Source organism: Neolamprologus multifasciatus, chromosome 12 (assembly GCF_963576455.1).
Source record: "Neolamprologus multifasciatus chromosome 12, fNeoMul1.2, whole genome shotgun sequence".
NCBI lineage: Eukaryota > Metazoa > Chordata > Actinopteri > Cichliformes > Cichlidae > Neolamprologus > Neolamprologus multifasciatus.
In genome coordinates this window covers 35,881,351-35,903,795 of record NC_140450.1, presented here as the reverse complement: position 1 = coordinate 35,903,795, position 22,445 = coordinate 35,881,351, and the positions used below count along the sequence as shown (strand labels likewise).

The 22,445-nt window shown below is 43.9% G+C and overlaps 1 protein-coding gene and 1 long non-coding RNA gene across 3 annotated transcripts; one reads left to right on the top strand and one right to left on the bottom strand.

Moving 5' to 3' along the window:
• Window positions 1-3,797: 3,797 nt before the first annotated feature.
• Window positions 3,798-10,824, bottom strand: LOC146507455 (uncharacterized). Its single transcript, XR_014877343.1, has 2 exons — window positions 10,273-10,824; window positions 3,798-10,165 (listed from the first exon to the last, which is right to left on the bottom strand). It is a non-coding gene; the product is annotated as an uncharacterized LOC146507455 (long non-coding RNA).
• A 221-nt stretch (window positions 10,825-11,045) lies between these two features.
• Window positions 11,046-21,535, top strand: LOC146507454 (serine/threonine-protein phosphatase 6 catalytic subunit-like). 2 transcript variants are annotated; one of them, XM_085180633.1, is made up of 7 exons: window positions 11,046-11,203; window positions 13,019-13,114; window positions 13,252-13,317; window positions 13,430-13,571; window positions 17,408-17,487; window positions 18,307-18,516; window positions 19,784-21,535. In XM_085180633.1, exons 1-7 carry the CDS (start codon window positions 11,060-11,062, stop codon window positions 20,030-20,032), a joined length of 987 nt encoding a protein of 328 aa, XP_085036759.1. In that variant the 5' UTR covers window positions 11,046-11,059; the 3' UTR covers window positions 20,033-21,535. The 2 variants fall into 2 exon arrangements, with proteins under 2 accessions (XP_085036759.1, XP_085036760.1); XM_085180634.1 differs by lacking the exon at window positions 19,784-21,535 and adding an exon at window positions 18,623-19,388 and having other exon boundaries at window positions 18,307-18,582.
• The last annotated feature ends 910 nt before the right edge of the window (window positions 21,536-22,445 follow it).

The window sequence follows — 22,445 nt, the reverse complement described above, 5'->3', positions numbered from 1 at the left end:
ATACATTTCATTGTTTTATCTATGCTGCCTCTTCTGACCTGTCTCCCCATTGTTATGCTTCTGTATTGTATGCACAGGTCAGAAGGGTCCCATTTCACTGCAGGCAACTGCAAGTGACAAATAAAAGCTTCAATCAATCAGGAGGGCTGGCCAGGCTTTCAGAGCCTGGGAGAGGTACACCCTAATGAAGGGTGGACAGGTGGTCCCTGTGTGTGTTTTTTCTGTTTTTGTTCATTTGCCTGGGGGGCGGTGCCACCCCATCACGTGGCCTGGCCAGGCTTTCGGAGCCTGGGGGAGGTCCACCCTAATAAAGGGTGGCCAGGCGGCCCGGTCCGGGGTTTTTTTTCTTTTGTTATCATTTATACGCCTGGGGGGCGGTGCCACCCCATCATTTGGGCTGGTCAGGCTTTCGGAGCCTGGGGGAGGTCCACCCAAATAAAGGGTGGCCAAGCGGCCCGGTCCGGGTATTTTCTACTTTCATTTGCGCGCCTGGGATGCGGTTCCACCCCATCATGTCGTTTCGCTTCTCATTGTCATCCCCCATCATTGATCAGGATTAGTAGCATTTAATTGGGGTGGCTTTTGGAGCCTGGGGGAGGTCCACCCTAATAAAGGGTGGCCAGGAAGTCCGGTCCGGGGTTTTTTTTTCTTTTGTTATCATTTATACGCCTGGGGGGCAGTGCCACCCCATCACGTGGGCTGGTCAGGCTTTCGGAGCCTGGGGGAGGTCCACCCAAATAAAGGGTGGCCAGGCAGCCCGGCCGGGGTTTTTTTTTTTTCTTTTGTTATCATTTATACGCCTGGGGGGCGGTGCCACCCCATCACTTGGGCTGGTCAGGCTTTCGGTTCCTGGGGGAGGTCCACCCAAATAAAGGGTGGCCAAGCGGCCCGGTCCGGGTATTTTCTACTTTCATTTGCGCGCCTGGGATGCGGTTCCACCCCATCATGTCGTTTCTCTTCTCATTGTCATCACCCATCATTGATCAGGATTAGCAGCATTTCATTTTCCTCCTCAACTGCCTTCTTGTGTTATACATTTCATTGTTTTATCTATGCTGCCTCTTCTGACCTGTCTCCCCATTGTTATGCTTGTGTATTGTATGCACAGTCAGAAAGGTCCCATTTCACTGCAGGCAACTGCAAGTGACAAATAAAAGCTTCAATCAATCAGGAGGGCTGGCCAGGCTTTCAGCGCCTGGGAGAGGTACACCCAAATGAAGGGTGGACAGGTGGTCCTGTGTGTGTTTTTTCTGTTTTCGTTCATACGCCTGGGGGGCGGTGCCACCCCATCACGTAGGCTGGCCAGGCTTTCGGAGCCTGGGGGAGGTCCACCCTAATAAAGGGTGGCCAAGCGGCCCGGTCCAGTTATTTTCTACTTTCATTTGCGCACCTGGGATGCGGTTCCACCCCATCATGTCGTTTCGCTTCTCATTATCATCCCCCATCGTTGATCAGGATTAGCAGCATTGAATTGGGGTGGCTTTTGGAGCCTGGGGGAGGTCCACCCTAATAAAGGGTGGCCAGGAAGTCCGGTCCGGGGTTTTTTTTTTCTTTTGTTATCATTTATACGCCTGGGGGGCAGTGCCACCCCATCACGTGGGCTGGCCAGGCTTTCGGAGCCTGGGGGAGGTCCACCCTAATAAAGGGTGGCCAGGCAGCCCGGTCCGGGTTTTTTTTTTTTTCTTTTGTTATCATTTATACGCCTGGGGGGCGGTGCCACCCCATCACGTGGGCTGGCCAGGCTTTTTGGAGCACCCTTTATTTGGGGGAGATCCACCCAAATAAAGGGTGGCCAGGCGGCCCAGTCCGGGTATTTTCTGCTTTCATTTGCGCGCCTGGGATGCGGTTCCACCCCATCATGTCGTTTCTCTTCTCATTGTCATCACCCATCATTGATCAGGATTAGCAGCATTTCATTTTCCTCCTCGACTGCCTTCTTGTGTTATATATTTCATTGTTTTATCTATGCTGCCTCTTCTGACCTGTCTCCCCAATGTTATGCTTGTGTATTGTATGCACAGTCAGAAAGGTCCCATTTCACTGCAGGCAACTGCAAGTGAAAATAAAAGCTTCAATCAATCAGGAGGGCTGGCCAGGCTTTCAGAGCCTGGGAGAGGTACACCCAAATGAAGGGTGGACAGGTGGCCCTGTGTGTGTTTTTTCTGTTTTCGTTCATACGCCTGGGGGGCGGTGCCACCCCATCACGTAGGCTGGCCAGGCTTTCGGAGCCTGGGGGAGGTCCACCCTAATAAAGGGTGGCCAGGCGGCCCGGTCCGGTTTTTTTTTTTCTTTTGTTATCATTTATACCCCTGGGGGGCGGTGCCACCCCATCACGTGGGCTGGTCAGGCTTTCGGAGCCTGGGGGAGGTCCACCCAAATAAAGGGTGGCCAAGCGGCCCGGTCCGGGTATTTTCTACTTTCATTTGCGCGCCTGGGATGCGGTTCCACCCCATCATGTCGTTTCTCTTCTCATTGTCATCACCCATCATTGATCAGGATTAGCAGCATTTCATTTCCCTCCTCGACTGCCTTCTTGTGTTATACATTTCATTGTTTTATCTATGCTGCCTCTTCTGACCTGTCTCCCCATTGTTATGCTTGTGTATTGTATGCACAGTCAGAAAGGTCCCATTTCACTGCAGGCAACTGCAAGTGACAAATAAAAGCTTCAATCAATCAGGAGGGCTGGCCAGGCTTTCAGAGCCTGGGAGAGGTACACCGAAATGAAGGGTGGACAGGTGGTCCTGTGTGTGTTTTTTCTGTTTTCGTTCATACGCCTGGGGGGCGGTGCCACCCCATCACGTAGGCTGGCCAGGCTTTCGGAGCCTGGGGGAGGTCCACCCTAATAAAGGGTGGCCAGGCGGCCCGGTCCGGGTATTTTCTACTTTCATTTGCGCGCCTGGGATGCGGTTCCACCCCATCATGTCGTTTCGCTTCTCATTATCATCCCCCATCATTGATCAGGATTAGCAGCATTTAATTGGGGTGGCTTTTGGAGCGTGGGGGAGGTCCACCCTAATAAAGGGTGGCCAGGCGGCCCGGTCCGGGGTTTTTTTTTCTTTTGTTATCATTTATACGCCTGGGGGGCGGTGCCACCCCATCACTTGGGCTGGTCAGGCTTTCGGAGCCTGGGGGAGGTCCACCCAAATAAAGGGTGGCCAAGCGGCCCGGTCCGGGTATTTTCTACTTTCATTTGCGCGCCTGGGATGCGGTTCCACCCCATCATGTCGTTTCGCTTCTCATTGTCATCCCCCATCATTGATCAGGATTAGCAGCATTGAATTGTGGTGGCTTTTGGAGCCTGGGGGAGGTCCACCCTAATAAAGGGTGGCCAGGAAGTCCGGTCCGGGGTATTTTTTTCTTTTGTTATCATTTATAGGCCTGGGGGGCAGTGCCACCCCATCACGTGGGCTGGCCAGGCTTTCGGAGCCTGGGGGAGGTCCACCCTAATAAAGGGTGGCCAAGCGGCCCGGTCCGGGTATTTTCTACTTTCATTTGCGCGCCTGGGATGCGGTTCTACCCCATCATGTCGTTTCGCTTCTCATTGTCATCACCCATCATTGATCAGGATTAGCAGCATTTAATTGGGGTGGCATTTGGAGCCTGGGGGAGGTCCACCCTAATAAAGGGTGGCCAGGCAGCCCGGTCCGGGGTTTTTTTTTTTCTTTTGTTATCATTTATACGCCTGGGGGGCGGTGCCACCCCATCACGTGGGCTCGTCAGGCTTTCGGAGCCTGGGGGAGGTCCACCCAAATAAAGGGTGGCCAAGCGGCCCGGTCCGGGTATTTTCTACTTTCATTTGCGCGCCTGGGATGCGGTTCCACCCCATCATGTCGTTTCTCTTCTCATTGTCATCCCCCATCATTGATCAGGATTAGCAGCATTTCATTTTCCTCCTCGACTGCCTTCTTCTGTTATACATTTCATTGTTTTATCTATGCTGCCTCTTCTGACCTGTCTCCCCATTGTTATGCTTGTGTATTGTATGCACGGTCAGAAAGGTCCCCAAGTCGCTCTGCAGGCCTACTTGTTGTTGCTAGAGTATTTAAAAGTAGAATGGGAGGCAGAGCCTTCAGTTATCAGGCCCCTCTTCTGTGGAACCAGCTCCCAGTTTGGATTCAGGAGACAGACACTATCTCTACTTTCAAGATTAGGCTTCAAACTTTCCTTTTTGCTAAAGCATATAGTTAGGGCTGGACCAGGTGACCCTGAATCCTCCCTTAGTTATGCTGCAATAGACGTAGGCTGCCGGGGGATTCCCATGATGCATTGAATTTTTCCTTTCCAGTCACCTTTCTCACTCACTATGTGTTAATAGACTTCTCTGCATTGAATCATATCTGTTATTAATCTCTGTCTCTCTTCCACAGCATGTCTTTTATCCTGTTTTCCTTCTCTCACCCCAACCGGTCGCAGCAGATGGCCGCCCCTCCCTGAGCCTGGTTCTGCCGGAGGTTTCTTCCTGTTAAAAGGGAGTTTTTCCTTCCCACTGTCGCCAAAGTGCTTGCTCATAGGGGGTCATATGATTGTTGGGTTTTTCTCTGTATCTATGAAGCGCCTTGAGGCGACTTTTGTTGTGATTTGGCGCTATATAAATAAAATAGAATTTAACTGAATTGAACGTCCCTTCCTTCAACACTGCAGAATCGCCTCCATCTCCCTGTTCTGTAAACATCTGTTCCACTTCATCAACCATACTGTTATTTGTGGCCAACATTCGAGTTAGATCATCCTTTTTTGACATTTGTAGACCACTATCTTGGTCTCCATCCAATTCCCTGATTGGAATGTTCCTCAACTCAGTTGTGGACCAGTCGAAGTGGACCAGTGTGCCCAGCAGGAGCGACTGAATATACTATGCCATGAGCAGGAGGAGGTCGCACTAATTGAAAGGGCGTCGGATCCCAAAAATCTTGAATCTTATTGCGACCTCTTACAGAGTGGTTTCTCATATACACCAAATCGCCCTGCTCCAAACCAGGACTAGCACATTTAGAGGAATTCAAATCTCTCTGAACCCTTCTCCTTTCTAACTGTTGCTGCACAACATCATATGCAGCAGCCAAGGACTTTTCGTGTTCCTGTACCCACTCTTCAAGAGTGACGTCCTCATCAACTTCACTGCCAGCACCCAACCAAAAATCCACTGGCAACCATGGCTCTTGCTTGAACATCAAATAATATGGAGTCATACCAGTTGACTGATGTACTGTGGTGTTATACGCATATGTGACTTGGGAGAGATGCCGGGGCCACCGGCGCTTTTGTTCAGGTGGCAGGGCACGCAGCAAGTCATGAAGTGTACGATTAAATCGTTCACATTGACCATTACCTTGTGGATGATAGAGAAGAGTCGGACGACACCCTATCTTATAAATTTTACACAGCTGTTGCACCAAAGCACTTTCAAAATTTCGCCCCTGATCAGAATGTATGCGACTTGGAGGCCCAAATAAATGAAACCAATGCTTCACTAAAGCCTCTGCCACTGTACTGGCTCGCTGATCTTTCGTAGGGACACTCTGAGTATATTTAGAAAAGATGTCAGTCATTACCAAAGTATTCTCTTTACCATCAGGTGAGGGTTCAAGTACTGTAAAATCAATTGCCAAAATTTCATGAGGCCGAGATGCAGAAATACTACCCATAAAGGTGTTAATCTTTGGCACAACAGCGTTAGAAAGAACACACCTTTCACAATCTCTGCACCATCTCTCAATATCTGCATACATGTGCGGCCAATAATATCGCGAGCGCACCAACTGCAGTGTACGCTCAACCCCTTGATGGCCATGCTCATCGTGGAGTAAACGAAGGACGCGGCTCTGTAAACACTGCGGCAACACCAGCTGGTCAACCTCCCTCACTCCATCAGGAGTATGAGTGCAGCGATACAACACAGACTCCCTTTGTTTCATCCGCCCCCATTGACGGACCAATTCCCTCGAACCCTTACCAAGACCATCTCTTTCCTTTGAATCTGGCAACCTGGCCACCTTCCAATACTTTAAGAAAGGACCAATCACAGGGTCTTGTTTCTGTAACCTACAGAGATCAGAGAAAGAACAACCAGGTAAAACACTTATCTCTGCCTGAACACTGGGAATCATCTCACACTGCACTCCAATATCATTAGATAACGGACTATCCAATTCCATTACAGTTCCATGTAGGCGGGACAGTGCGTCTGCATTAGCATTCTGAGCCCCAGGCCGGTATTTTATGGTCAAATCAAAAGCGGCCAGCTCTGATGCCCACTTCTGTTCTGTGGCACCTAGCTTTGCCGTGGACAAATGGCTTAGTGGGTTATTATCTGTAAATACAGTGCAACGATGACCCAAAAGATACTCCCTAAACTTCTCAGTGACTGCCCACTTGAGAGCTACAAGCTCAAGCTTCATGGAACTATAATTCCTCATATTCCGCTCTGTAGGCTTTAAGCTCCGACTGGCAAAAGCTATTGGCCGCAACTTACCCCCCATAGCTTGCATCTACTTCCAACGTAAATGGCTTCTGAAAATCAGCAAAAGCAAGCACTGGTGCAGAAACTAGGGCAGCCTTGAGCTGATGAAAACTTTGCTCACACGTTAAATCCCAAGAATCCAATAACGTTTTTTTTTTTTGGGGGGGGGGGGGGGTCCTACCTTTTCTACCTGGAGGGAGGAGTGTAGAGACCAGCCTATGCAAGAGAGCGGCCATGCGTGAAAAACCAGCTATGAATCTCCTATAATAACTAGCAAATCCTAAAAAAGGAACGCAGTTCTGCTAGATTGCTGGACGTTTTCCAATCCCGCACTGCAGCTATTTTGTCTGGATCAGTATAAACTCCTTCGGCAGACACCACATGCCCCAAATACTTCACTTGCCTCTGGAAAAACTGGCACTTTGAAAGTTTCACTTTAAGCCCCTCTTTATCCAGACGAGAGAATATTTCTTCCAATCGTTCCAAATGCTGTTGCACGGAGGATGAAAAAACAATCACATCATCCAAATACAAAAGCACCGACTGCTGTCTGCAATTTCCAAACAAACGCTCCATCAGGCGCTGAAATGTACTGGGTGCATTACACAAACCAAAAGGCATGTGGTTGAACTCAAAAAAACAAAAACAAATGGGGTACAAAATGCAGTTTTAATCTTATCCTTCTCAGCCATTTCCACCTGATTATAACCACTAGCCAGGTCCAAAGTGGAAAACCACTGAGCACCAGTCAAAGCATCCAAGGATTCTTCAATCCTTGGCAGAGGAAATGCATCCTTTCTGGTCTTGGTGTTTAACTGTCTATAATCGACACACATGCGTAGACTTCCATCCTTCTTTTGAACAAGAACTATTGGGGATGAATACAGACTACTACTTTCTCTGATGATGCGAGCTTGCAGCAGCTGTTTGATATGATCCCTTGCCAGTTCATACTGAGACGGAGGGATTCGCCTGTATGGTTGTCGCACTGGTGTTTCATCTATCAAAGGAATTTCATGAGTGATCAATTTACTACAACCAACATCCAACTCATTCTTGGCAAACACGCCACTATACTTCTGCAATAAAACTTTTGCTTGCCGTTTCTCGCTCTCCTCAAGATTTTCAAATTCAGGCAGATCCAATTCCGCTGTATTGTCTGCCATTGTATGACTGGAAATATAAGCTGTACAACACTGTGAATTTACAGAGACCTGTATTTCAGAATTACCCTCTGCTAGCACACTGGCCAGTTGAACTGTTGCAATCACCCGACGAGGTGTCAACCAAACATCAGTTTTACCCACATTAGTAACTGGAACAAAAGCCTCCCCTCCTTCTCCCTTTACCAATGAAGGAGACACCAATAGGCCTTCCGGGAGAAAACCATCATCAGGCCCGAGGGGTTCAATCAAGAGGTCAATGGGTGTATTCACAGGCATCTTTGGACAGGTAACAGGAACATAACTTTGCGTTCCAGCTGGAACACAGAAAGACTTCTTACCCTGTACTCTAACACGATGGGGTTCAGGAGAATTTGCCATGGCCTCCATCATTTGGCAGTATCTCAACGCTCTTCTCCAACCACGTGGCACAATCTTCAAAACTGGAGCCTCCCAGAGGTCAGAACCATATTGTTTACACAATTCAGAGTACAGGGGGTTCAATACATTCATTCCTAACACACCAGGTACAGATGTCTTTTTCTGTGCCATGTGGTTATCTGTTGGATCTCCCACAATCAACACCCCTCGACGAGGTAGGTGAATTCCCAGGATTGTAACATCCAACTCAATATACCCAGAATAAGGAATTTGTAGGCCATTAGCTGCTTTAAGTCCCAACCAACCACAGTCTTTAAGCTTTTCATCACTGAGATGAGAAAAGTTATTTTTAAAAGAGCTTTCTGCGATTGTTGTGACCATGGACCCTGTGTCCAGCAAACATGAGAGAATAACCCCACCCAAACCAACCTCCCCTTCCAAGCATTCACCAACTAGATGACTGAGTTCTACATTATTGGAGCCTTGCAACCCTCCCACCAGTGTGTGGCTCTGTGCACTGGTGGGTACTAGTTTTCCGCCGCCCTAGTAGTTTGGCCATCAGCCCTAGCTGCTTTTTCATGCTGATTTCCATCAGAATTGGGTAATGTCGGGCAAAATCGGGCAATATGTCCAATTTGCTCACACCTAAAACAAATTGGTTTACCATTCACCGTTCTTCTACGTCGAGAAGTGTGATTGCTAGAAGCAGCCACATCCTGTGGCTTTAATGCCTTAATGACCAACTCTAATTGTGTCTGTTGGGCTTTAAAAAGGGACACCAACTCAGCATATTCTGATGTTCTAGAATCTACACTTTCACAAGAAGCTTGCATATCTGCAGAGACTGAAACAGACTGATTATGTCTAGACCTAAAAGGCTGATTCTCATACTGTGCCATCCACCTGGTCGCTTCGGCTCTCGCCTCACGAATCGTCCACTGTGGATTGGCATTAATCAAATCTCTCAGCCTGATCCTCAATGTCAGATCTCTAACACCATCACAAAGTTGATCACGCAGATCTTTTGAAGCTTTTCTTGCGGCTTCCTCATCTGTTTTAATAATCTGGTCCATTAAAGCCATCAGAGAACGAGAAAAGTCAATTAAGGACTCACCTTCTAATTGTTTCCGATTGAAAAATCTGCGTTGCAAAGAAATGTGAGAATCTAAGCAGCTGTACGTTTCTTTCAGTGTATCAAAAAATTTTCTCAACATTTTCTTTCTGTTCCTTTGGTAAAAACTTTATCTCAGTGCGTGCAGTACCCTCTAAATGGTTAAAAATAATTTGAGCTTGCTCTTTTTCTGTTCTGCCTCTCGTGCGCACAAAGTCTCTCATTTGCTCAATCCACTCATCTAGAGTCAGTGAGCCCATATTGTCCAACTTCCCTGAAAATGTTGGCAACTTTCTATCCTGTTGTACATATACCACAGGATTGGGTCTCACAGTCTCTGATTCACTTCCTGTAGCTCCTGTTGACGTAGAGGGCCTCTCTGTACCCACAGATGCCGTTTTCAAGTCTCTAAGTTCATTCTCCAACTCCTGTATACGTTGGGCCATTGTTTGTTGCTCGCTTCCCTCCATGATGGCGATCGAGACCTGGCTGCTCCTTCCTCCAATCTTACAAACATGTCCCTGCTGTCCTTATAAAATAACAAAACAAAATGGCCACTCCCTTGAATCCTGTTTGTAACAACGCCAAAATCTGACCAAGGACAAGGTATGAGTAAACGGGGCAAAGAAATAAATTGATCATTTATTTATTACATCAATTAGACATACAAATTCCCAGTTATTTCCAGACAGGACTTACAATACATCCTGCTGATATCCCAGCTGCACATGAGACGTACCACACAAACTGTGCGAAAATAACAACACTGCAACCCGTCACACCCCACTTAGCGACACTGCAATTGTGGCACACACTGCAAACAATTCGGGTCTCAGCGCAGCTGGGAATCAGTGCTATGCATGGCCTGCGATCTGGGAGATAAAGGGAAGTGGCACAAACAATTAAACAAAAAACAAAAAGGGAGGTTAGTCCGCCCTTACACAACTTACTCTCAATCAATAACCGCCTTTACGGCTGGACGGACTAACCAAAACAAAATTACACATCAATCAAAAGAACGAAAAAAGGACAGCAGAGACAGCACAGCTGAAAAACACAAACAACATTATCGATTAAAATATTACCCAATAAAATATCAATTTTATGAAACCATTCAAAATCATGAAGCTAAAACAAACACTCAATATACCTACAATATTGATCAGTTTCCCTGCGCGCAGTCGATCTAGGGTTTGATCAGTTCTTCTATTAAAATTCGTGGTCACACTAAAAAAGTCCAACGACACATTAAAAATAGGCACATACAATAGCAAATGATCCAAACAAAAATGGCAAAAGTCTCTTACCACTCGCACCCGAGTGAATTAATTGCCTCTGGTTTTTTCCACAGAAGAGCGCTGACTTCACCCCACACACCCACTACCTTTTCACAGCTCTTCAGCCAATCACCTGGCAGAGAGCAACAAACTGCCAGGTGACTCATACAGAGGTCCGTTGGCTGAGTTGGGGGAAAGTTCTCAATAGAGTTTTTGAGCTCAGCAAGGAAACCTGTCAGTTCATGGACATGGCATGATGCGGTGAAGGCATTTCAAGTGAAGCTGCTCTTATGGGAGTCACAAATGCACCAGTGCAACTTGCCTCACTTTCCCTTTTGCCAAGTAATGTTGAACCAAGTCAGCGCAACAGTGTTCCCAAATGCGCACCTTGCTGATAAGCTGAGCACACTGAGTTTGCACGGAGCTTTGGTGACTTTGAAGAGCAAAAAGAGAATTGTGCCATTTTCATGGAATGACTCATATATATATATATATTTTTTTAAAAAAACATTGTTTTAGTTTGTTCAATGAATGTTTATCTTGTTTGGCCCGCGACCTAAAGTGTGCCTTGAGTTTTGGCCCCCTGTGCAAATGAGTTTGACACCCCTGGTTTAAAGTAGCAGAGCTGCAGTCATATCATATTTCGGTTTGTGACGACTTTGAAATGACGTTAGAGAGGAAAACACTCCTCGCAAGTGTTGCAGGAAGTGACGTACATAACTATCTGGGTACAATGGCGCCTCTAGATCTGGATAAATATGCAGAGATTGCAAAGCAGTGTAAATACCTCCCAGAAAACGATCTGAAGGTAAATGTGACTTTCTTGACGTGTTTCTGCTGAATCCGTGTTGTGGGCTGATAATAACGGCGCACTCTCTCCTGCTGTCTGTTGGAATAGCAGAATTAGCTATAGCTAGCTAGTGATGCTAGTCTGTTGATTTCAATCTCTCAGACAGTAAAATAATAACGTATCTTAGCTGTCATGGCACAGTTAAAGTTTAGTAACATCCTCTGAGATGGTATGGGAGCAGGAGCGACAGTGGCCTGAGGGATTGTTATTTTTCTGAAGGTACCACAATATCAGCAGTGAGCCGTTGCTGCTAGCTGTTATCATATGGGCTGACCGCTGGGTTTTTCTCACCGGTGTAAAGCTGTACTCAGTCTTGGTTGGTTTCAAACGATTTTAAGAGTAGTTGCTTTCAAACTCGATTACACTCCCCCGTAGTAGCCAGTGACAGTTTCATGGTTGTTCTAGTTGGTGAAAGTCATTGTGAAACCGGGAGACTAGTCAAGCTGATCAGCGGTTTGTTAAAGGAAACAATAATTAATGTGCACTCAAAGTTATTGTCAAGGTCTGAATTTAAAGGAGACAGTCTTTCAGTTACTGTGAGTGACTGGCTACAAATACGTTTTTGGTGACACGTCACCTAGGGGCAGAGGAAAAAATCGATCCAGCGTAGTGTCACGATACTTTACGTGATGATACTTAAAAGGTTACGGGGACACAAATTATAAATCTTTTATTAAATACACAATTATACTCTGGCAATACTGTGAACAATACGGCTTATCTCATGTCCCACCAACCGAAGATTTAGCTGCACGAATGTGCATCAGATTGGCTGAACTGAAAAACAGGAACAGGTGTCTCTTGTAAATGAGACAACACTGCGAGAATTTAGCTTGACAAGCTACCTTCTAATATAGAGCAAGCTAAAGGCCCAGTCACAAGTACAATCAGAACCCGGATACTTTGGTTAAATTTGCTCCTCTACAGGGAGAGATTCAGCGAGTTCAAGAATGATCTCCTGTGCTGTTTTTTTTATTTATTTTTTTAGTCTTTCTTGTAATTTTATTTTAAGTGGTCTTGAGCAATAGTTGTCCAAGCTTTCTGAAGGTCTTTCAGAGTTTGTATTTTGACATTGGTTACTTTTTTGAACAAATTACACGTTTGATTAGCACGTCTCATTAGATGTAAATATGTAATTGGCAACAACTTTATTTTTCAGTGTGAACAATTCCCAGCACATTGCTACACTTAGTGTTTCACCGTGGATTTTCCATCTATCAGTTATGACTGGCCTGGGTGGCTGTAGGTCAGGTGGTAGAGCAGGTCATCTACTGATCGGAAGGTTGGTGGTTCGATCCCTGGCTGCTCCCAATCTGCAAATGTCCTTGGACGAGATATTAACCCCCAGTTTCATCCACCGGCGTATGATCGTGTGTAAATAGTAGCTAGAAAGCACTTAAAAGCAAGTGCTTGTGTGAATGTGGCGTGTTGTATAGAGCACTTTGAGTCCTCCAGGAGAGAAGAAAAGCACTATAAAAGAATCAGACCATTTACAATTTACCTCCTCAGAGGCCAGATGTCAACATTATTAAAGCAGTGACTGAAACAGTAACAAAAGGCAGCAAATATCCAAGGAAGAGCATTAGCATGCGCCAAAAAGCTTGAACTATTCTTGAACACCACTTGGTTAACAGAGCTCAGGCAGAATGAAAGTAGTTGAACTTCCCAGTCGCTTAGGAAATGCTTTAGATTCATACTTCTATTATGAAATTGGTCTTATTTATAAACAGTGAGTGGCTTATGTTTCTGTCTGTTATGCTGTGATCTGTACAGAGGTTATGTGACTACGTGTGTGATCTTCTGCTGGAGGAGTCCAACGTGCAGCCCGTCTCCACTCCTGTAACAGTGTGTGGGGACATACATGGACAGGTAAAAATGGAGTCTCAAAACACCCTGATCACTGATGTTTCTAAGCAACATGTTTACACTGACTCTTAACATAGTTTTCACCTTTTTTAATGTTGTTCTGGGTTTAAATAAATACCGAGTGTCTGTCTGTGTTCTAGTTTTATGATCTTTGTGAACTCTTCCGAACTGGTGGCCAGGTTCCAGACACAAATTACATCTTCATGGTTTGTTTCTTTTATTAAGTTTGGAACACATTTGTAGAAGCAGCTTTCTTAATTGGTTCTGTTTAACAGGTATGTTGGCACAGTGTCTGTAATAAACCTCCGTCATCTGTAGGGGGACTTCGTCGACCGAGGGTATTACAGCTTGGAGACGTTCACCTATCTGCTAGTGCTGAAGGCCAAATGGCCTGACCGCATCACTCTTCTGCGTGGAAACCATGAGAGCAGGCAGATCACCCAAGTTTACGGCTTTTATGGTGAGATTTGATTCACAGCTGATGAGGAGCAGCCCCTTTTTTTACTTTGGAAAACAACAAATGAAATAGGACCAAAAATCAAACAAAAAACAAAATATTTTTCAAGCTGTTTTTCACAATATTTAATTTATATGACATGCACAGTACTTTGAAAAAGCATTTTTCTCCCTTCCTGATATAATATTTTTGCATATTTGTCACACTAAAGTGTTTAAGATCAAGCTAATGTTTATATTAGACAAAGACAACCCAATTGTTAAACTGGTTTTATTTATTGACAATCCAAACGCACCTGTCCCTGTGTGAAAAAGTCATTGCTCTCTCTTGTTATCCACCTTTATGGAAAGGTGAGTACAGTCACACCCAGGCCTGATTCCAGGCTGACATCAGACTGGAAATGGTTACAAAGCAAACTAAGGCAAACCACGAGCACCATTATCCACAAATTGAGAAAACTTCAGTGGTGAACAGTGGCAGGCCTCCCAAAATTACTCCAAGAGCACATCAATGACCAGAAGCTCACAAAAGAACCCACAGCATCATCTACAGAACTGCAGGCCTCACTCGCCTCAGTTTAGCTCAGTGTGCATGATACAGCAGTAACAAAATTCTGCAGTGAAAAGAGATTTTGCAGAAATGGCATCCAAGACAAACCATTGTTGACCAGAAAGAACACAACAGCTTGTCTCACATTTGCTCTGATCTTGGTGATCCTTGGGACTTTCAAAAATTCAGTTCAATTTTATTTATATAACACCTTGAGGCAACCATTGTTGTGATTTGGTGCTGTATAAATACAGTGGCTTGCAAAAGTATTCGGCCCCCTTGAACTTTCCCACATTTTGTCACATTACAGCCACAAACATGAATCAATTTTATTGGACTTCCACGTGAAAGACCAACACAAAGTGGTGAACACGTGAGAAGTGGAACGAAAATCAGACATGACTCCAAACATTTTTTACAAATAAATAACTGCAAAGTGGGGTGTGTGTAAGTATTCAGCCCCCTGAGTCAATACTTTGTAGAACCAGCTTTTGCTGCAGTTCCAGCTGCCAGTCTTTTAGGGTCTGTCTCTACCAGCTTTGCACATCTACAGACTGAAATCTTTGCCCATTCTTCTTTGAAACAGCTCCAGCTCAGTCAGATTCGATGGACAGCGTTTGTGAACAGCAGTTTTCAGATCTTGCCACAGATTCTCGATTGGATTTAGATCTGGACGTTGACTGGGCCGTTCTAACACAAGGATATGTTTTGTTTTAAACCATTGTTGCCCTGGCTTTATGTTCAGGGTCGTTGTCCTGCTGGAAGCTGAACCTCCGCCCCAGTCTCAAGTCTTTTGCAGACTCCAAGAGGTTTTCTTCCAACATTGTCCTGTATTTGGCTCCATCCATTTTCCCATCAACTCTGACCAGCTTCCCTGTCCCTGCTGAAGAGAAGCACCCCCAGAGCATGATGCTGCCACCACCATATCTGACAGTGGGGATGGTGTGTTCAGAGTGATGTGCAGTGTTAGTTTTCCACACAGAGCGTTTTGCATTTTGGTCTCATGTGACCAGAGCAGCTTCTTCACATGTTTGCTGTGTCCCCCACATGTTTGCTGTGTCCCCCACATGTTTGCTGTGTCCCCCACGTTTGCTGTGTCCCCCACATGTTTGCTGCGTCCCCCACATGTTTGCCGTGTCCCCCACATGTTTGCTGTGTCCCCCACATGGCTTGTGGCAAACTTCAAACGGGACTTCTTATGGTTTCTGTTAACAATGGCTTTCTTCTTGCCACTCTTCCATAAAGGCCAACTTTGTGCAGTGCACCACTAATAGTTGTCCTATGGACAGATTCCCCACCTGAGCTGTAGATCTCTGCAGCTCGTCCAGAGTCACCATGGGCCTCTTGGCTGCATTTCTGATCAGCTCCTTGTTCTGCTGTGAGTTTAGGTGGACAGCCTTGTCTTGTAGGTTTACAGTTGTGCCATACTCCTTCTATTTCTGAATGATGGCTTGAACAGAGCTCCGTGGGATGTTCAAGGCTTGGGAAATCTTTTTGTAGCCTAAGCCTGCTTTAAATGTCTCAGTAACTTTATCCCTGACCTGTCTGCTGTGTTCTTTGGACTTCATGGTGTTGTTGCTCCCAATATTCTCTTAGACAACCTCTGAGGTGTCACAGAGCAGCTGTATTTGTACTGACATTAGATTACACACAGGTGCTCTCTATTTAGTCATTAGCACTCATCAGGCAACGTCTATGTGCAACTGACTGCACTCAGACCAAAGGGGCTGAATAATTACGCACACCCCACTTTGCAGTTATTTATCTGTAACAAATGTTTGGAATCATGTTCGATTTTTGTTCCACTTCTCACGTGTTCACCACTTTGTATTGGTCTTTCACGTGGAATTCCAATAAAACTGATTCATGTTTGTGGCTGTAATGTGACAAAATGTGGGAAAGTTCAAGGGGGCCGAATACTTTTGCTGTAAAACTGAATTGAAAATGGACTGACAAGACAAAAGCTGAAAGCTGGAAGGTTTTCATCTTGTTGTTTAATCTGATGTAAAACTAACACAAGGCTCGCAAAATTTCAAAATCTCTGGTAGCCCTTCGGGCAGGCATTCTTCAGTTTTTGGTAGCCCAAAATAAATTTAAGTAGCCCAAATAAAAAAAGCAATTTTTTATGTTTTGTTTCCTTTATTGTACTTTAAAGTATAATATTGTAACGGAAACAAAAATTAATCAAAAAATCGTTAAAATACAAATCACAACAACTGTCTAGAAATTACAACCATCAACTCAAATACTTGGTTCAAATTGAACAGAAATTTTTGTTTGAATAGTAAGCTAACGATTGATAAGTCGATGTCAGAGGAATTGGTGCGCAAGTAATCGTCACTCACCAATCAGTGCTGCCGCTCTCTACACACCTTTCCGCGATCGCAAAATGAAAGTGAAAGTAAAAAGCAAGCGCAAATTCAAACGCGATTTCAATATGTCACATATTGACAGTGGCTCATCGATGCCAATGACATAATTACCCAGCTACATTGGCGAAAGAATGCAAAAGCATAGACATATATTTTCCTTCCTATGACAGCCCGACGGGCAGGGCAGAGATAGATTTTGGTAGCCCGACTGGAAAAATTGCTAGCCCCGGGACGTCGGGCTAGCGATTTTGCGAGCCCTGTAACAGCATTTTATAATAGACAACATCACACCAACAGTCCGATGTGGTGGTAGTGTGACCGTCTTGGGCTGCTTTGCTGCTTCAGGGACCGGACGACTTGCCGTACTTGAATGAACCTTGAATTCTGCTCTTCACCAAAATCTGAAAAAAACAAAAACAAGAAAAAAAACCTGAAGGAGAATGTCTGCTATCACTTCGTGGCCTTAAGCTGTCTCATCACCGACAAGTCCACCTCTGAATGGCTCAGAAATAACACAATAAGGTTTCGGAGAGGCTTATGAGACTTTACTGGAATCAGACTGAGCTGCTTCTGCGTAACCTTGGGCAGGATGTTCATTATGGCTCGATGAAAAAACAACTATGCAGAGAATGGTGGGCGAGAAAACCCGACTTTAAGGTCTCATTGCTAGTTATATCTCTCTCTCTCTCACACTCACACACACACACACACACACACACACACACACACACACACACACACACTCAGGGTTAGTTAAGTTTTTCTCTTAATAAATGAAATTGTTATTTAAAAACTCTTTGTCTAATATAAAAACATGTTTAAACTAAACGAAGTAAAAACAGTAGAAAAAGAAGCAGAAGAAGAATGAAATCAACAGATGACTTCTGTACCGCTCAGCTCTCTTTTTTATTCTTTCAGATGAGTGCCAGACCAAGTATGGGAATGCTAATGCCTGGCGTTATTGCACCAAAGTCTTTGACATGTTAACAGTTGCAGCTGTGAGTATTACACTGTTAATGTCATTTGTACTGTTGTTACATCTTTCCAGGTACATGACAGCTGCTTATGCTTTCAAAGGGATTGTATGTAGGGAATGACAGCTCTCCACAAGTGAAGCCAAAAAGTCTGCATCAGCAGCTGTGCACACTAAAAGGATGTGCACCAGCAGCTATCACAAGATACCAAAGGGAGAGGTTAGAGGTGCAGACCACGGCTGAAACAAGTCAGACAGTGAGACAAGAGAAGCAAAACTACATCAAATGGACCAGAGACAGACTGTCAAAATAAAAGCAACAAACCAGGGAAACGCCTAACAGAGAGATGAAGATACAGTGAAACGCTAGATTAAACTAAGACAGACAAGAGAGATAAATGAAACCAGGGGTGAAAACTCAGAGCACTTGGTCAAAGACAAAGAAGCACGATAGCGTGAGGCCATCCCATCTTTTACAGCATCGACAGGAAGGGAAGAGGCTAGCAACCCAACTTTAGAAAAAGATCAAACGACAAATGTTTGCGAATGTTCTGCTGAGAACGTTTTTCTTAGCCAATAGCATCACCTTCCTGATGACGGGGTAGTTCATACTTTGCTGTCGTTAACCACTAAGGAGTCTTTTAAACTCTGAAAGTCACCCTTAGTCACTGTGAGACCTAAGTAACCAGGTTTAGTATTTCACGACTTTTTAAAAAATGTCTTTATCGTTGATGTCCGTGTTAAGTGCAGCCATGCACAGCTCGCAGTCTCTAAAGTCTCAGAAGTATGACCCTATAATGCATCTGTGATTCCAAACTGTTCTTCTTGGCTTGTTTTCTTTCAGCTGATGGACGAGCAAATCCTGTGTGTCCATGGAGGCCTCTCTCCAGACATAAAGACCCTGGACCAAATTCGAACCATTGAGCGGAACCAGGAAATCCCTCACAAAGGAGCTTTTTGTGATTTGGTGTGGTCAGACCCTGAAGATGTGGATACCTGGGCCATCAGCCCCAGAGGAGCTGGTTGGCTTTTTGGTGCCAAGGTCACAAATGAGGTTGGTTTGTTATACTTGATTACTTTTGATGATGTTGATGTAATAAATGTCCTGCTACATGAAAATGTGTTTTTAGGTGTAAAATGATAGCTGTGAAAATATGCAGTCGATTACTATTGCCACAGCTGGAGTCAGATTCCCATCTGTATGAACTCATTACGATTTTATCCTCTTGCTACATTCAAACTGTAGCTACGCTTTACCTGTACTCCCTCCCCCTCACAAATGGCAGAGATCAAGCTGATCCACAGCAGTATGGTCAGCTGCTAAACTTGATTCATAATGAGCTGTCACCCTTGGCCTCTTCAAAGCCACGGGGCTCTGCTGACACAAACTGTGACCAGTCTGAGGTTAACTGGGATCCAGACTCTGTGTATCAGCAGGCCACCGCAGCTGGATGAACATGCAGTGTTGCCAACTCCTCAGTAAGGAAAATCGCTATTGGTTGTCCTAAAAGTCGCTAGAAGTCGCTAAATGACGTCATCACCTAATTTGCATAATTGGTCATGCTAATGTAATTGTAACCTACGTTGTTGGAGAGAGAAATAACATCGTGGACGAGACATAAAGTGAGTAAAAAACGTCCTAAATGCATTTAGTGTTTATTTAGAACTACAAATTAAATTTCTTTTAGCAATTATTGTTTTTTTTAATGTCACAATTCCAACCCTGCTCCTTTACCCGGGCTTGGACCGGCAAAAGTGACCCGAGATAGGCACTCTGGTGGAGTTACTTTGTGTGTGTTTATAAGTAGTTTCAAACCTTGTGATCCACAAAACAGCAACAACAGTAAAAGAGTAAAAGAAGAACTGACTGCGTTACAGCACCTGCAGCGATATGCGCTTTCACGTCTTTTTTTAGCGACTTTTTTTTAGAAAAAAAGTCACTAGGGGGTCTGAAAACTCGCTAAATATAGCGACAAAGTCGCTAAGTTGGCAACACTGTGAACATGTACTTGTAAAACTAACAACGTGCCAGAGACGCGTTAAATTGAACTTTATGTAAATGATGTAGTGAACATGAGGAGAGCGATATCATGTGAACAGCTGAAGTGAAACACCGTTTACCTGTTTGTATAGGTGTAAATAACATTTTTCAGTAACTCCTTCGACCTCTCTTACTATGACACAATTGCAGTGTTTGGAGAAAGTTCCCTTCAAAATCAACTTCTCACTTGAATTAGTTCATGGCAGCAGCACAGGATTACTGCAGCCTTGTTTTGGGATTGTAATCATTTTTTCCTCCTTTTCTTCTCTCATTTCTGCAGTTCGTCCACATCAACAACCTGAAGCTGATCTGCAGGGCTCATCAACTCGTCCATGAGGGCTACAAGTTCATGTTCGATGAGAAGCTGGTAACTGTGTGGTCAGCTCCCAACTACTGCTACCGCTGTGGCAACATAGCCTCCATCATGGTCTTCAAAGACGCTAACACGAGAGAGCCCAAGCTGTTCAGAGCAGTGCCCGACTCTGAAAGAGTCATCCCGCCCCGAACAACAACACCTTATTTCCTGTAAGCAGGTCAAAGCTCAAACGCAGGCATTTGTGCAGCGCACAGTGCTGACGGGGACAGCTGCATCAGCACTTGAGAGCCCATATACATTTAATACGTTTAGAGTATCTACAGTGCATTTTTGGTGCCAACTGTCAATTGCTACTCCCACTCTGTGCATTTAATACCATTATTCTGCAGCTTAAACCAGTACAGCAAAGGAGGCTTGCTGAGCAGTGTCACACTGCTGGTGTGTAACAGAAAAGAAGAAAGTTGGCTAACCCCTGTAAAATATTCATATTTATAAATCAACATAAGTTGTCACTGCTAAGCAAACCGTGCGCAGTGTCCTAAAGACTCTTCTATTGTAGTTTCTTATGTAAATACAGCTGCGTGTCAGAGGAGCACGCACTGCACAAACAGAAACATTGTATCTGTCCAACCAAGTTTCAAAAGAGGTGTCCTCCTCGTGTGATATCATAAATGAATAAATATGTAAACCAGAGAGTTGATGTATGAAATCAAATGTATTCTTTCCTATCTTGTTGGAAATATCAGTATTGTTAAATCCATGGTACCCAAACTTTCAACAATCTGCTCTTGTAATTATATTTTTTTCTGTGTGTTGCTTTAAATAAAGAAGTCCAAAAAAATCTGATTTAACGTTGCTGCTTGGAAGAAGAGCCAAGAATGACCCCTCGGTTCATCTGTACTCATGAGCTTAACATCCTTGGTATTAGTGCTGTTTATGGTATATCCTGGATATTGTGTCATTTATTTAAGTAAAAGAAAAACCAAAACTCAGGCACTGTGTTACAATTCATTTTATACTGAGTGCATGAACACACAGGTGTTGTAAAAGTTACAGCATTTTGAGTTTCATGCTTTTAAATGACACCAACTCCATAAAAAATACACAGAAGACTGTTTTTATGCAAATTCATGTCTTACAATTAAACCCAAAAGGTTGAGCTGATGGATTTCTTCCTTTAGTAAAGCAGTTTCTTTATCGTCTGGAAAAACTGAGACGTACTGTTGAAACTGCGCTGTGAGGTTAAACTTCTTTACACAGACAGGAGAGTTTCACAGGTCCGGCCCACTCAAGGTAAAGTGGACTGTATGTGGCCCATCATGTTAAATAACTTTGCCTGAGCTTCCAATATATTTAGCTGTATGAAAAGTTGCATTTAAAATCTGCCAGAAATGTTAATTTATGCTTGCTACTTTTATGCAGTGCTAACTAAAGGGCTGCTGCATTGCTCCATTGACACAGAATGAAAAAATGATGGTTTTCCTGTGTAAACAGGGCTGTGGGATGTCATTATCTTCTTATTGCTGAGAATTGTAGCACATAAACAGTTTTGGAGATGCTCTGATGTGTGGTCATCTGCAATCAGAATTTGGCACTTTTCAGACTTGTTCAAATCCTTACACTTGGCCATTTTCCTGTTTCCAACACATCAAGTCTGAGGACAAACTGTTCAGTTGCTCCCTAATGTATCCCACCTTCTAACCGCCATGATGGAGAAATAATCAGTGCTATTCATTTTGCAGAATGCTAACATTTTATAGAAATAAATGTAAAGGATTAAAGAATGAATAAATAATACTTCACAGTCATCTTTGAAGGTTCTCAGTCATCCAGGTCATCGTAGTCTAAGGAGCTTGGAAAGAAAAGCGTCTGGACTTCTTTAAGTAGCTTGAAGACGTTTCACCTCTCATCCCAGAAGCTTCTTCAGTTCAAGGGTCAAATGGTGGAGAGTCCCAGATTTAAGCCCAGTGGGGTTAAACTTATGAACTTCACAGTTCATAACCAATCGGAATTTTAATGACTGCTAAAGTAATTGAATAACTGATTGATTGATTTATTTTTGTCTATTTATTTAATGCATATACTCTGAACCCTAGACTTTCTGTACTAATACAGGGCAGCAAATCTCAGGGTATTCACTGGTATTCATTTTTCCAAGACTTACAGTGGCTATCGCAATCTATACGCAATCTAATCGGCGGTTATGACAGTAATTTTGTGTACAATACTTTTATATACGGTTTCTAAATGTTCCTGCTGGTTTTACATATCGTATATATATATATATATATATATATATATATATATATATATATATATATATATGGCTTTGAGACAGACGCTCAATAAAATAAAATTTAAAAAAAAAAAATATATATATATATATATATATATATATTTTTTTTTTTTTTTATATATATATTTTATATATTTTTTAAAAAAAAATATATATATATATATATATTTTATTTTTTTATTTTTTTATTTTATTTTATTGAGCGTCTGTCTCAAAGCCACCGGGAATCCCCCGCTTCTGATTGTAATTGTGATTGCTCTTGGCGCCTACAGGGGGCGCTACATTTCCCCACCTCTAACTCCCTCTATCCAATGAGCAGAGGGCTAATCG